Source organism: Choloepus didactylus, chromosome 6, assembly GCF_015220235.1.
Source record: "Choloepus didactylus isolate mChoDid1 chromosome 6, mChoDid1.pri, whole genome shotgun sequence".
NCBI lineage: Eukaryota > Metazoa > Chordata > Mammalia > Pilosa > Megalonychidae > Choloepus > Choloepus didactylus.
This window is the reverse complement of record NC_051312.1, coordinates 133,479,130-133,492,197: the sequence shown is the minus strand read 5'-3', so window position 1 is coordinate 133,492,197 and position 13,068 is coordinate 133,479,130. Positions and strand designations below refer to the sequence as shown.

Sequence of the window (13,068 nt, the reverse complement as noted above, 5' to 3'; positions counted from 1 at the left end):
AAATATTCAGTATCTGGTTTCCCTGCGGGTGTGTCTTAGAAAACTGCCCTTTGATGCCTCAGGTCACTGTGCTTTTCTGCCCAGCAGCTGATGCCTGTTAGCTTATAATTCTTGACTGGTGTGAGGAGGTATGGCCGTGTTCCTCCAGGCTCTGGGGTCTGGTTCTGAATGCCTATTGATTTCTTAATGCTTCAGAGAAATATTGTTAAGATTGATTTAAATCCTGAGTGCATCTGTTTTGGGGAGCAGGGAGAGAGAGACAGAGAAAGAAAGAGTAAGGGAAGGAGGGAGGGAGAGAGGAGCTTTCAGGATTTGTATAAATAAGTGAATATATATTTGTGTGTTTCTGGCCTATCCAAGGCCCCTGTCAGCATCTCAGATGGGAATGAAGATTGTGTGGTGTGTGTGCAGGTGTGTATCATGTAGAAAGCTCTAGGCATATAGGCATGTGTCATTGTACAACAATTGTTTCAAAGTGTGGGTCAGTATGGATATGACACACACTTTGAAACAACAGGATATGAAAGTGTATATCAGTGTAAAGACAGGCACATTGGGATCTTGAAGATACATTTGCGTCTTTAATAGTTGTCTGTGTGTGTGTGTGTGTGTGTGCGCGTGTGTTTGTGTAGACATAGGTATTCAGATACAAGACCCAGAGTCAAAATCTGCCCACTTACTAACTAATACACAGGACTGCCCAAGTGCAGAGGGAAACACTGTTCAGACATTAACAGAAATGCAAGTCAATTAAACACACTCGCACACCTATTTAGTGAGTTCAGAGCAATTATGTTAAATTAAAAACTCCATTTTATTGCATTAACAGTGAGCTTTAAAATGCGGTTCATTTAAAACAAACACTAACTTAAAAAAAAAATCAGTGGGGCTGTTTTGGAACTTAATTGTTTTTGATCTCACTATTTTTTAGAACAATCGAAGGTGAGCTTTTAAATTAACTTCCTTGTTTTAAAACCCGATTCAAGCTGTTTTCCTATGCACTGGGGTGGGTGCTTGCTCTCAGTTTGCGGACTGGCAGGCCTGGTGCTAAGGGAGCCAGTTTCCCTTCGCGGTTCTGAGTGTATGTGGTGGAGGGTGGTGCGTGGGTGTGTCTGAGTGTGTGTGTTGGTGGGTCTGGTGTGAATGGGTGCACTGGGGCCTTGTGGATGTGTGTGTGGATGTGCGATCATGTACAAGAAGGTGGTGTGGAGGTGAGGGTTTACGGGTTGACGTTTTCTCTGTCTGTAAGTCTGTGTTGGTGTGTGTCCAGATGTGTGCTGGGGTTCGAGCTTGGAGGTGAGAGTATGGATTCCAGCCCCAAGACTGATGGCAACAGAGCTTTCTCTGTTCACCTGGCCAACTGGGATCAGCCCAGACAGAGCTCCGGACCACCCCCCACCTTCTACCCCTCCCTCCACCAGAACCCCCTGGGCCTTGTCCATCTGGGATGTGGCTTCAGATCTCCAGCCCTCAGCAGACCCCAGCCCCTGGCCATGCTGTCAGGGCCACCCAGCCACAGCACCTTGGAAGGGCTGTGCCAGGTGAAAGTCAAGGGACAATTTATTTTTATTCAAATGAACAGCTCCTCTCCCTCTCCATCTGGTTTCTTTTTGAACTACTGTCCCACCACATACTCCCACCCACCACCCACCAAATGACATCTCCACTCATTCATTCATTAAATATTTTTTGAGGGCCTGCTACCTGGCAGACATCATTCTAGACACTGAGAGTATAACACTAAAGAAAATAGGCAAAACTCCTTGCCTTAGTGGCGCTTATATTCTAATGGGGGCAGAGAAGTCAAAACATAAGTAAAATGTATGGAACATCAGATGATGCTGATGCAACAGAGAAAAAGAAAGCTGAGAAGAAAAATAAGTAGTGCTGGACAGAGGGCAGGGAGTAGGCTCACATAAAGAGCTTACGGAAGTCCTCATTGAGAAGGTGGCATCTCAGCAAGGACCTGACAGAGGTGAGGGGCAAGCCGTGTGGATATCCAAGGAAAGAGTGTTCCCCTGAGATGGGAGCATGCCCGACGTGAACAAGAGACAGCAAAGGGACCAGTGTGGCTGTAACATCAGAAGCAAGGGATTGAGAGGAGCTGTGTCTGACAGGTAGCAGAGGGCCGGATCCCATGGGGCCAAGTAGCCACTGTAAGCTGCTGTGGTCTTCAGTCTGAGTGAGGCTGGGAAGCAGAGGAGGGATGTGGTCTGATTTGGGTTTTAAGAGCATCGTCTCTGAGTGTCATTGTGTCTTTGCCCAATCCCACCCCAGGCCCCCAGGAAGGAGCTGCAGAATGGTGTCATCCGCGGCTACCAGATCGGCTACCGAGAGAACGGCCCTGGCAGCAATGGGCAGTACAGCATTGTGGAGATGAAGGCCACCGGAGACAGCGAGGTCTACACGCTGGACAACCTCAAGAAGTTCTCCCAGTATGGAGTAGTGGTCCAGGCCTTCAACCGGGCTGGCACGGGGCCCTCATCCAGTGAAATCAATGCTACCACGCTGGAGGACGGTGAGGGCAGCAGCAGTGGGGGCAGGGGTGGTGCAGATGCCAGACACAGGCAAAGCCAGGGCTTCCGGGAGGGCCTGTGAGTCCTTCCACTGTCTCCCAGGCCCCCTCTTGGACCTGAAGTCCACATGGAGGTTGGCTCCTTGGAGTCCCTTCCTCTCCCCTTGCCCATTGGCTCCTGAAGGATCCGGGTTTCAACCAGCACACTGGTCCTTTCAACCACCTTGACCCTCTGTGCCCATCAGTCTGTTGACCTGTTGGCCTGTCTGAGCCCCTGTCTGTCCACCTACCTGTGTGTCTCCATCCATACTTCTCTCTCTGCCTTTTCCTCAGCCCCCCCTCCCCATCAGCCTCTTTCTTCCTCCCTCTTTCTGGCACACTAAGCCCATCTCTCTGACCCAAGCTCCTTCCTCTATGCCCTGGGCATACAACTTCCCTCCCTTACAGCTTCCAGGTTGGTTAAAGGACAGAAGCCAAGCCACCTTTGTACTTCTGGGCTGGAACTTGCCCACAATCTGTTTTAGGGATCTGAGATTAGACTGCAGAGTTCAGAAATCCCAAGACCCTTGTGGCAGAAGATTTAGAGCCCAATGTTTAAAACTTTATTCTTTGATGACTAGGCAGGGCTCCAAACTCCTCTGATTAGTTAGTTAAAGGACCCAGTTTCTCCCGGGGGTGGGTAGGGGAGAGTTAGGATGCAGCAGGAATGTGCCCACTCTCCAAGCAACAGAGAATATGCCAGCCAGTGCCCGAGACTGCCCCAAGTTGGGAACAGAGATGCAGCCCTTGATGCCCCCAAAGATGTGGCAGGCTGGTCCCAACCCCCTAAGAGCAAAATACAGAAGCAGCAGAGCATTCTCCCAAGCTTCCTCCTTGATGCCCCATTCTAAAACCAGTGTCTGAGATGAAAGCTAGTCACTGAGTCTGAGCCTGCCCGCCTCTGCCCCCAACAGAGAGAGGGGACTGACTGCTTGCAGAGTCCAGTGCCACCTTCCCATGACCCCTCAGAATAGCCAACATTCCACCAATAGAGAGCGATTTGTTTGGGTTATGCAGTGCCCTCTCTCTACGTCATTCTCTCTGCAAATTCAGAGCCCTTGGGAGGGAGGACACATCAGATCACAAACACCTGAGAGCAGATCAATTCAAACCAGAGATTCTAAGCTTTGCCTACAAACTGGAATAGTCTGGGGAGCTTTGAAAATACTGATATCCTGACTTCATCCCCAGAGATTCTGATTTCATTGCTGTGGAGCACAGTCTGGGCTTTGAGATGGAGCAGACTTCAGTAGCCCCAGAGCACACAGAGTCTCCTGGAAGGACACACACCCCAGAGCTTCTGCCTCAGTAGGTCTGGGGCAGAAGCCAGGAATTTTCATTTCTAATAAATTCCCAGGTGCTTCTGCTGCTGCTGCTGGTGCAGGGGGTACCTGTGAGAAGCCCAGCCCTCATAGCTAACTCATAATCCATAAAGCTCCCAGGAGTTAAGTGACTTGCCCAGAATCACCTACCTAGTAAATGCCAGAGGCACGATTCAAATCCAGGCCTGACCCCAAATCCCAAACCCTCTACTTCACCCGGTTGTTACCTCTTGCTTGGGAGCAGGGCAGGATGCCAGAACAAGTGTATGGATGCAGGATGCTCCAGGAAGGTATGGCCAGGGGAACAGCTGCCCAGTCTAACCCGGAGCTCCCATCCACCCAGGGCCACACTGAGAAACACCCAGGCCGGCCCCACCTGCAGCCTTTCAGGGCCCACCTTCCTCGTTTTGGAGGCAACCCCTGGGATTTCCCACAGGGAGAGATGAGCATGGGCTGTGGAGTCATTTTCTAAACAAAGGAGGAAAGGGGGAAGAAAGTTTTCCAGCAGCATTTGCTCAGCAGTTTTTCATACTTAATTAAGGCCCTCGTTAGCCTGTCAGATCCTGATCATTTCCTGGCAATATTAGCACTCCTCCTGGGGTATTCAAGGGCCCCTGCTTTAGCAATAGTGCCTTTTCCATAATTATATTACCTTCATTTTGTTCGAACGGGCGATCTGTATTAGTTTATTACACTGGGTCCCTAATTACATGGTGCTTATATTTTTACACCTAAGTAATATGAAACAATAATCATTCTCAAAGAGGATCGTTAGGATGATGTATTATCATTTAAATGCTCGTAAAAATTAGAGTTGCCTCTTGTGGGGCAACAGGATCTAATTACCTTCCAGCCTGAGCCTTCTTTCTCCCATTCAGAGCAAAGCCGACGCTGTCTTTCCCTTTGTCCCTGGCTCCTCGGAAGCCAGCAGGACGTGCCACCGGTTCTCCCTGGCCCAGGTGGATCCCGGGGCCTGGTGTTCCCACCTGCTGTCATCTTAGAAAGGACAAGCTGCCCCAGAGCCAAACCATGATGGCTAAGTGGGATTAAGCTTGAGCTCAAAGACTCTTTCCTCTGAGGGGGGAGGCTAAAGGCAGGGTAGACCAGCTAACCTGGTCTCAGAGAGTGTTTTGCCATCATCCCAGGTCTTTTGGTGTGTCCATGTGCAGAGACAGGGGACGGGTGGGTAATAGTTCCAGAAGTTCTAAAGGTCTCTGTGGGCTGGTTGAGATCTTTCCTTCTTTCCTTTCCCTTCAGCTTGGCACAAGGACACAAGAGTCCCAAGAGCTAGGTCCCCTGGTCAGATGATGCAGAGGGGCTGTCAGCTTTAGAGAGTAAATCGCAGATACCTGCAGGGCAGGATCGGAGGTCTTTCAGATTCTGGATGCCTCTGGGCTGGTGAATTCCCCAGGTCTCATGCCCAGAGTTCATCATCATCACCCCCAACACTTAACCAGAGTCGGGAATGTGCTGCCCTGAGAACTAGGAACCAAGTGGGCAAAGGTCTCTGTTCACTCAAATCTCCAGCAAAGGAGATGGTGTCCACTTCCCTGGCCTCCCAGCCCAGACACTCGTCACTTGGGATTCAGGCAGTCCCTCCGTGTGTCTAGCCTGCAGTTCCTCTGGCTGGGCAGCAGGGCCAGCCTGAAGCATCTGCACTCTGGACTGCTCCTCCCCTCCCTGACTGACTGGGACCCTGTATCCCTCACCCCACGCAGTGCCCAGCCAGCCCCCCGAGAACGTCCGGGCCCTGTCCATCACATCCGACGTGGCTGTCATCTCCTGGTCAGAGCCCCCGCGCAGCACCCTCAACGGTGTCCTTAAAGGCTACCGGGTCATCTTCTGGTCACTCTACGTTGATGGGGGTGAGTCTGCCGGGAGCAATGACTGGGTCTCAGCCTGATGGGTGCGGGGTCAGTCGGGGTCTGTCTCCAGGCTTAGGTGGAGGTGAAGCTCTTCCCATGGCACGCCAAGTTCAAGTGCAGCCCCTGCCCTCTGCGTGGGGGGTTGCAGGGTGGATTCATGGCTCTCAGGGCCAGGGGGATGGGGTGGGAGCAGGATCCACCTGCACATGTCCACGTTACCCTGCACCTAGGGCCAGGAACAGGGTGGGGGTGGTACACGTGCTCACCTCCCTGGTGGGAGGTAAGAAGGCAACACCCAGCTAATCCAAGACGACGGTATGTTTAAGAACTGTTAGGGGTATAACAGGGGCACATTTACTTTTCTAACTCAATGTGTGGGTAGTAGGTCATGAGGGCTGCATCATTCAGGTCCCAGCAGGAAAGAGTGGCCTGATCAAGTGGGCCAAGTAACGAGAGCTTCATGAAGGGTCTACTTTCAGAGGAGCAGGGGGTAGGGTCGGGCAGGCTGGGAGTAGCACCAGCAGAAAGCCCATCACCACCCAGCCCTGAAGGGCCAAGATGGGGAAGCAGATACCAGAACCCAGTGAGAGCCTCCCCTTGGCCCAACCCAACTGGAGCCAGGCAGTGAAGGTCAACTGCCTGGGGCCTAGGGCAGGGCAGAGAAGATGCAGTGTTCTAATGCATAGGGGTGGCAAAAGCAGAATAACCAACCAAAGGCCCAGACTTTGGGGTGTCTTCTGTCTCCTGGGGTGCACTGGTCCCAAAAGGTTTGTGTGGCTCCCCACCAGTGCCCCAGGCTCCCGCCAGCTGGTGTGCACAAAAGAGCCTCCAGTGACCAAGAAGTCTGTGGTTTGTGCAAGTCAGAGCCCAATAGTCCAAACTATGGGAAAAGTTCTACGAGGGACTTAAAGTCCCAGCAGACCAACAAAGGGCTATCTCCCCAGAACTGAGCCTTCTGCTGCCCAGGCCTCTGTACCCCTCTCTTCTTTCCTTGGAAGATCAGGGTATCCAGCCCACAGTTCTTTCTCCAGAGCTGCTACCATCCCCTTCTCCACCTGGATTCAGCTCTGCCCAGACATGCTGCCAACAGACAGAGTCTTTCCCCACCACCACCTCCGTTGTCTCCTGCAGAAAGCACAGAGATGTCTAGCTCAAAGGCGGTCTAGAAGGCTCCCAAGTTCTGTTGCTATGGGATGCCAGGCCACTGCCTCAGATCTGTGCCAGGCCAAGGAAGGGCAGCTCCTCGCTTTCCCAGAACTCGTTTTCTCTTTTCTAAGCCTGTGGATATCCCAAGCTCAGCCCCTCGGAAGGCATTGGGCTCTCTCATCTTCAGAGCCCGCCTGGAGACCTGAATCACTGCCCAGGCTGCACTCTTCTCTGGCCTTTCCCTGCTCCAGTCCTGGACAGATCCACCCTTGTTCTTGTCCCCTTGGGAAAGGAAGGCCCTGCTTCTTGGGCCCCTGAGATTCCCCCTGCACTGACCTGGAGACCCCTCAAGCTGGGTGGAGTCCACCCTCTGGTCCCTGGCCACCTGCTGCCCTCCCTCAGCCAGGCCCCCTGCCTTGGGCCCTGTACCTGCACCAAGTCACAGCAAGGTGCTGGGAGTGGGTTTGGAGGTGCTCATCTTCTACAAGAATTGTCCCTGGTCAGTGCTTAGGCCTGTCTTTCTGAAGGACCAATAATCCCAGTGTGAGGGCTGTTGGCTCAGAGCCTGTCTCTTCTCCTTCAAGCCCCCCAACTCTCCCAGGGGATCCTCTCCCTGAGCTCTTCTTTAGAGTCTAGAAAAACCTTCCCTGACAGAGCTGGGGTGCTGGGTCCTCGCTGAGCCTGAGGAATGAATGGCCCAGCCCTTGCTGGCTGAGCTGTCAGCTCCACCAGCCTCTCTGTGGGTTCTTTGCAGGGAATAGCTGAGTGTCTTCAATGGTGGAGAGAAGGCAGATGGGTCACTTGCCCCCCAACCCTGAAGGTTCAGAGTGCTGGTCCAGGAGCAGTCAGGTGTGGGGTGGGGAGGGGGCTCAGCCTATCAAATCATCCCCAAGTTGCCAAGTGCCTGGGGAGGTCTTAGAGCCCAAGGAGGGGCTGAGGCAGGTGAGGAGGAATGGCTGATGGCCTGCCTGCCTGGGCAAGGCTCCCCACCAAGTCCACGCTGCACCCAGAGGCTCTCAGATGGGGAAGGAGTTGGGTGGCATCAGGCTTCTGGAAGGGGGAAGTGTTGCTCGGAGGGAAGGGGGGATTCTGAAGGGGCAGGAGTATCAAGTTTAAGTTGGTGCCAGGTCAGCTGGGGGCTGGGGCCAGGACAGCATGTGCCCCTCACCCTTCTCGGGCCCCTGGGGGAGAGACACGGCCTGGAAGCAGCGCCCCAAATCTGCTCCTGGGTACCTGAGGTGGAGGGTCCCCCTGGTCCCCACCTCCCTGAAGTCAAGGTCTGAGCCAGCAAAGCAAGAGGGAGCGGAGCCCAGGCTGGGCGGAGGGGCCCGGGCAGCCACACGCAGGCTTCCTGTCTCCGGCAGAGTGGGGCGAGATGCAGAACATCACCACCACGCGGGAGCGGGTGGAGCTGCGTGGCATGGAGAAGTTCACCAACTACAGCGTCCAGGTGCTGGCGTACACCCAGGCCGGCGACGGCGTGCGCAGCAGCGTGCTCTACATCCAGACCAAGGAGGACGGTGAGTCCTCTCCTCCTGCCCCACAGAGCCCACACGGAAGGGGGAGGGCAGAGCACGGGCCTTTTGCTCATCCCTTTGAAGCCCTGTCAGCTGACTCTGAGGACTCCGGGGTTCCGCTTTGGGAAGGATGCAGCTTCCATAGGTTGTAGGGAAATGGGTTGGGATTTACACATCAACATCTCAGCACCCATAAACTAACTTCTGCAGCATTCGGTCAGAAACCAGATAAACTCTCTCCTACCCTCAGCCCACGTACTTGGTGCCCATTGCCTGGCATCTGCACCCCTGCGAGGTTCAGCCTGGTTTCCTCTGGATGCAGATGCTGGAATAGGGGAGGGGGACAGTAGTGTCACTAGCACATCCTGGGATGAGGTCTTGGCTGTCACCCCACAGAGACCAGCATGGGCCATACCCTAGACTCCACCATGCTGGGGGTGCTCTCGCGAAAGGGAATAGGATGTGCCTCGGTTTGCACCAACGGGCAGTGTCAGAGGAAAACCAGCGGTAGGGAGCCAAGCCTCAAGGGGAGAGTAACGAAGTAAGGGATCGGGGGAGACTGGGAGCTGAGACAGCCCAGGAGAGAACAGGATGAGAGAAGGGACAGACTTCCAACCAGGGCCCAGAGCTGCACAGCTCCAGGGGGTACCATTCAAATAGAACACTGCATCCAGGAGGAGCTGGGTATAACAGTGCCCTCTGGAGTTCTTCATGCAACTCTGGGCTCCTGTTTCCAGCCCTTCTTCCTTCTCTCCCACCCCCAACTCCATCACTCAGTTGTTTCTCAGATGTTCTGAGCCACCTGCCATATGTGGGGAAGAGCTGGCTTATGTGCAGCGTGGCTGCTGCTTAGTACTATTGCTGGCATTATGGTTTTCTCCCCAGCCAGCCTCGACATTTTCAAGGGCTACAGAGACCCACTGTCGGGGTTTTACCCACACAATCTGGCCAAAGGTGCTGGAGGGGTTAGAGTTGTTGAAAAGGAGCCACTCGGGCTGGGAATGGTGGTGGGGAGGTTCCCCCGTGCAGCTCCCGGTTCAGCTGAATGCTCCCCACTCTCCCAAAGCCCCTCCCTTACCATCAGCACCCCAAGCTCTGAGCAGTTAAATATTTTCCATCCTCGCCGCCCTACTTGTGCTGTCATTAACCGCCCCCCCATGAAGGCTTCCTGGGCAGCTCGGGGCAGAGCCACTTGCTCTTAAAATGAGCCACTTGGGCTGGCCCCCAGACTTCTTGCCTCCTATCCTGATGCAGGGCCCGAGCCAGAAGCAGCTTCACATGCTTTAAATAACTGACCAAGGTGGGGCTCCATGAGGGAGCCCTGAGATCCAGGAGCACCAGCCCTCCCTGCCAGTTTTCCACCCTGCACCCTAGAACCACTTACAGAGCCGCACAAGGGACTGTGCCCGTCAAGCAATGCTCCTCATCTCGAGGAGGCAGCTCCACAGAGTAGAAAGGGAGCTGGTAAATACCGCAGAAGCGCGTACAAGCCCCAGCTCTCATTTATGGGCTGAGTGACCTCGGGCAAGTCACTGAACCTCTCTGAACCTCAGTTACCTTGCAATAAAGCAGAGATCATGATGCCTCATCAGGTGATTGTACACAGCAAGATAGCTGTCAGATCCTTTCTGAAACATCAAGTACTAGCACAAGTTAGTTCCTCTATGGCCACCCAGATTTTGACAATGAAATGATAGCCCAGGTGGTCCCAAGGGATCCAGTGCCCCCGAGGGGAAGCCCAAGTGGGAAAGCACCTGCTGTCAGGTGAGGCATCATTCTGAAGAGCAGTCCTAACTTCACGTTTGAGTAATATGCTTTCATAAACAGGACTTAGCCCTCCCACTAGCCCTGTGAGGTGGGTATTATTTCCATTTCATAGGTGAGAAAACTGAGGCCTAGACAGCTAAAGCAACCTGTGGAAAGCCACAAAGCTAATAGGTGGCAATTCCAGACTTTTTGTCTCCATATCCTCTATACTCCCCATCATACCACTTGTATCAGTTAGGAAGTTTTGGGTTGTAATAGAAACCTCCCCTCCACCAAACAGTTATGTGATAAGGACATTCCTTATGACACAGAACAAGCCCCATGGTAGGGCAGCTCCAGGGTTCATTAACTCCTGGGCTCCCAGCTCTCTGCTCTGCCCTCCTTGGCATGTCAGCTGCTCCTCCTATGATTTTAAGATTATGTGTGGCTCCAGGCATCACACCAGACAAGAGAGCGTTCAGATTGAGAAGAGGCAGCCTCTTCCTCTAGCATACCTCTCTTAGGAGTGATAGAACACTTTCCCAGAAACCCCTCAACAAATTTACCCTCATTTCCCAAGGGCCAGAAGGGGGTCCCATGCCTCTTCCCAGGCCAGTCCCTGCAATGGAAATGGGATTGTCATGACCCACTTACCCCAAGCATGAAGTATGGTATATCCTCTGGGACTGGGGATGAGGAGAGCTTTCTCTGAAGCGTGCAGGAGCATGGACACCCAAGCAAAAGTGAGGCTCTGTTTGCAAGGAATAGGAAGGAGAGTCTGTTGGACACAACGGTGCCTGCTCAATCACAGCTGCCCACCTCCACCAGATTTTCCCACTTTGTAGGTGGTAGTTGCTACAGTGATTGCTCAGCTGGCTTGGAAAGCAGACAGGTCTGTGTTCCGGTTCCAGCTCTGCTGTGTGACTGTGAGCAAATACCCAAATCTGAAGCCACTGTGACTTCCCCACCCACCCCCTCAGGATTTTGCATTTTTCCAAAGGAAAAAATATTATCAGGAAATTTAGAGGAAAGCAAAAGAAATGAAGAGATAAAAGTGCATACATCTAAATTCAAGACCTTTTACTAAGTCCAGATCTCCTAGTCTGAGTTGGTGGTGGGTTGGCTGGGCTGGATTCAGTGTGTGAGCCACACAACCTCTTGTCTTTTCCTCACACCTCTCTGGAAATACCCAACCAAACATGTGACCTCAGAGTGCAAAGTTGCATTGGATTTTAGGCCACTTGAAAGACCTTTAACTGTGAAAGAGGCATGACTAGACCCATGTTTCAGGAAGGTGACTCTTGTAGACGTGTGGAGGACTGATCACAGGAAGGGGAGAGTGGGATAAGGACGAGTGTCAGAGCAACCTGTCAAAACTTGTGAGCATCTAAGCAGAGAGGAGGAAAGTCTGTCCTAGGGCAGCTGCAGGAAGGACGAAGGGTGGGGGACAGGGAGCAGTTAGAGAAACATGTCAGAGGCTGTCCACTTCCAGTAATGGCAGGTGAGGTAACTCAAACCCACTCTCCTTTTTGATGAGAACAGCTAGGGAATGTTTTTTTAAACATCTGATGTAAGGCATCAGAGAACTGAAAGGAAAGTGAAGAATTACTGGGCCTATATCCAAGGGTGAGTGGAGGCCCAGGAGGTAAGCCTGGCATCCAGAGCAGCTTTTCCCCTTAGGAACATTTACTGAATTGGGAGGAAGTGGCTGAGAGGCTGCACAGCACTAAAAAGATTGGAGCCAGGGCCTGCCAAGGTGTGTGGGTCTCTCCGGTGAACCTTCTCTACTTAAAGTTGACACCCCAAAGGACAGCACTCTATGAGTAAAAAGTGAACCAAAAGTAGACAGCTCAGCTTTGAATCATCTTAGTCCTGGAAATTGGATTGAGGTGACCCCAGATTGCTAATGCCCCAGATTGCAGGAGCCTGTTAGAAGCAGATGTGAGTCCTCTCTTTAGGAAGATAACATCATCTGAGTCCTCAAATTATTTTTACAAACAACTTCACAAAGGCTCTGTTGGGCGTATGATGAAAAAATAATGGGGACAACATAAACAAAAGTCAGTAGGTAAAAAAAAAAAAAAAAAAAAACAGGAAAAAACAAAACAAAACAAAACAAAAAAACCATAAGGGTTCCAAACATGGGTTTTATCAAACACAGACCTTAAAACACTTATGCTTAAAGTGACCAATGAAATAAAAAACAAGATTGACTATTTCAGGGAATTGGAAACCATCAAATGGAAATTCTATTTACAAAAACTACTAATACCTGAAATTAAAAACTCAATAGATGGGTTTAATAAAAAAAATTAGACACAGCCAAAGAGATAACTAGTGAAATGGAAGATAGGTCAGAAGAAAATATACAAATAAAGGACTAAATTATGAAAAATAAAAAAGAGCAGGTAAGAGACATAGAACAGTGATTTTCAAACTTTCTAATGTATGAACAAATCCTTGGGTATCATATTAAAATTCAGATTCTGATTTAGTAGGTCTAGGGTGGAACCTGAGATTTTGCATTTCTGACATGCTCCCAGGTGATGCTGCTGCTGGTGATGATCCATGGACCACATTCTGAGTATCAAGGACATAGAGGATATGGTGAGAAGAAATCCCAAAGAAGAAGAGAAAGAGAAAGATGCAGAAAAGAAATTATTTGAAAACTTTTAAAAACTGATGAAAAGCATAAAGTCACACTGAAAATAACTGAAAAAAAACACACCTAAGCACATCATAATAAAACTGCAAAAAAAAAAAAAAAAAGCACAAGGAGAAAAATCTGAAAAACAAACAGAAAAAAAAGACTGATTACCTTCCAAGAAGCACCAACTTCTTATCAGAAACAATGGAATCCAGAAAACAATGCAATGGTGTACTTAAAGTACGTAAAGAACTAGCTATAGACCTGTGAT

At 51.2% G+C, this 13,068-nt stretch overlaps 1 protein-coding gene across 1 annotated transcript in view; it reads left to right on the top strand.

Moving 5' to 3' along the window:
* The window catches only part of DSCAML1 (DS cell adhesion molecule like 1), a 334,021-nt gene that overhangs the window by 298,885 nt on the left and 22,068 nt on the right, over positions 1-13,068 (top strand). The window contains 3 exon segments of the mRNA XM_037841599.1: positions 2,278-2,518; positions 5,595-5,741; positions 8,252-8,407. Coding sequence (XP_037697527.1) covers positions 2,278-2,518; positions 5,595-5,741; positions 8,252-8,407 — 544 coding nt within the window.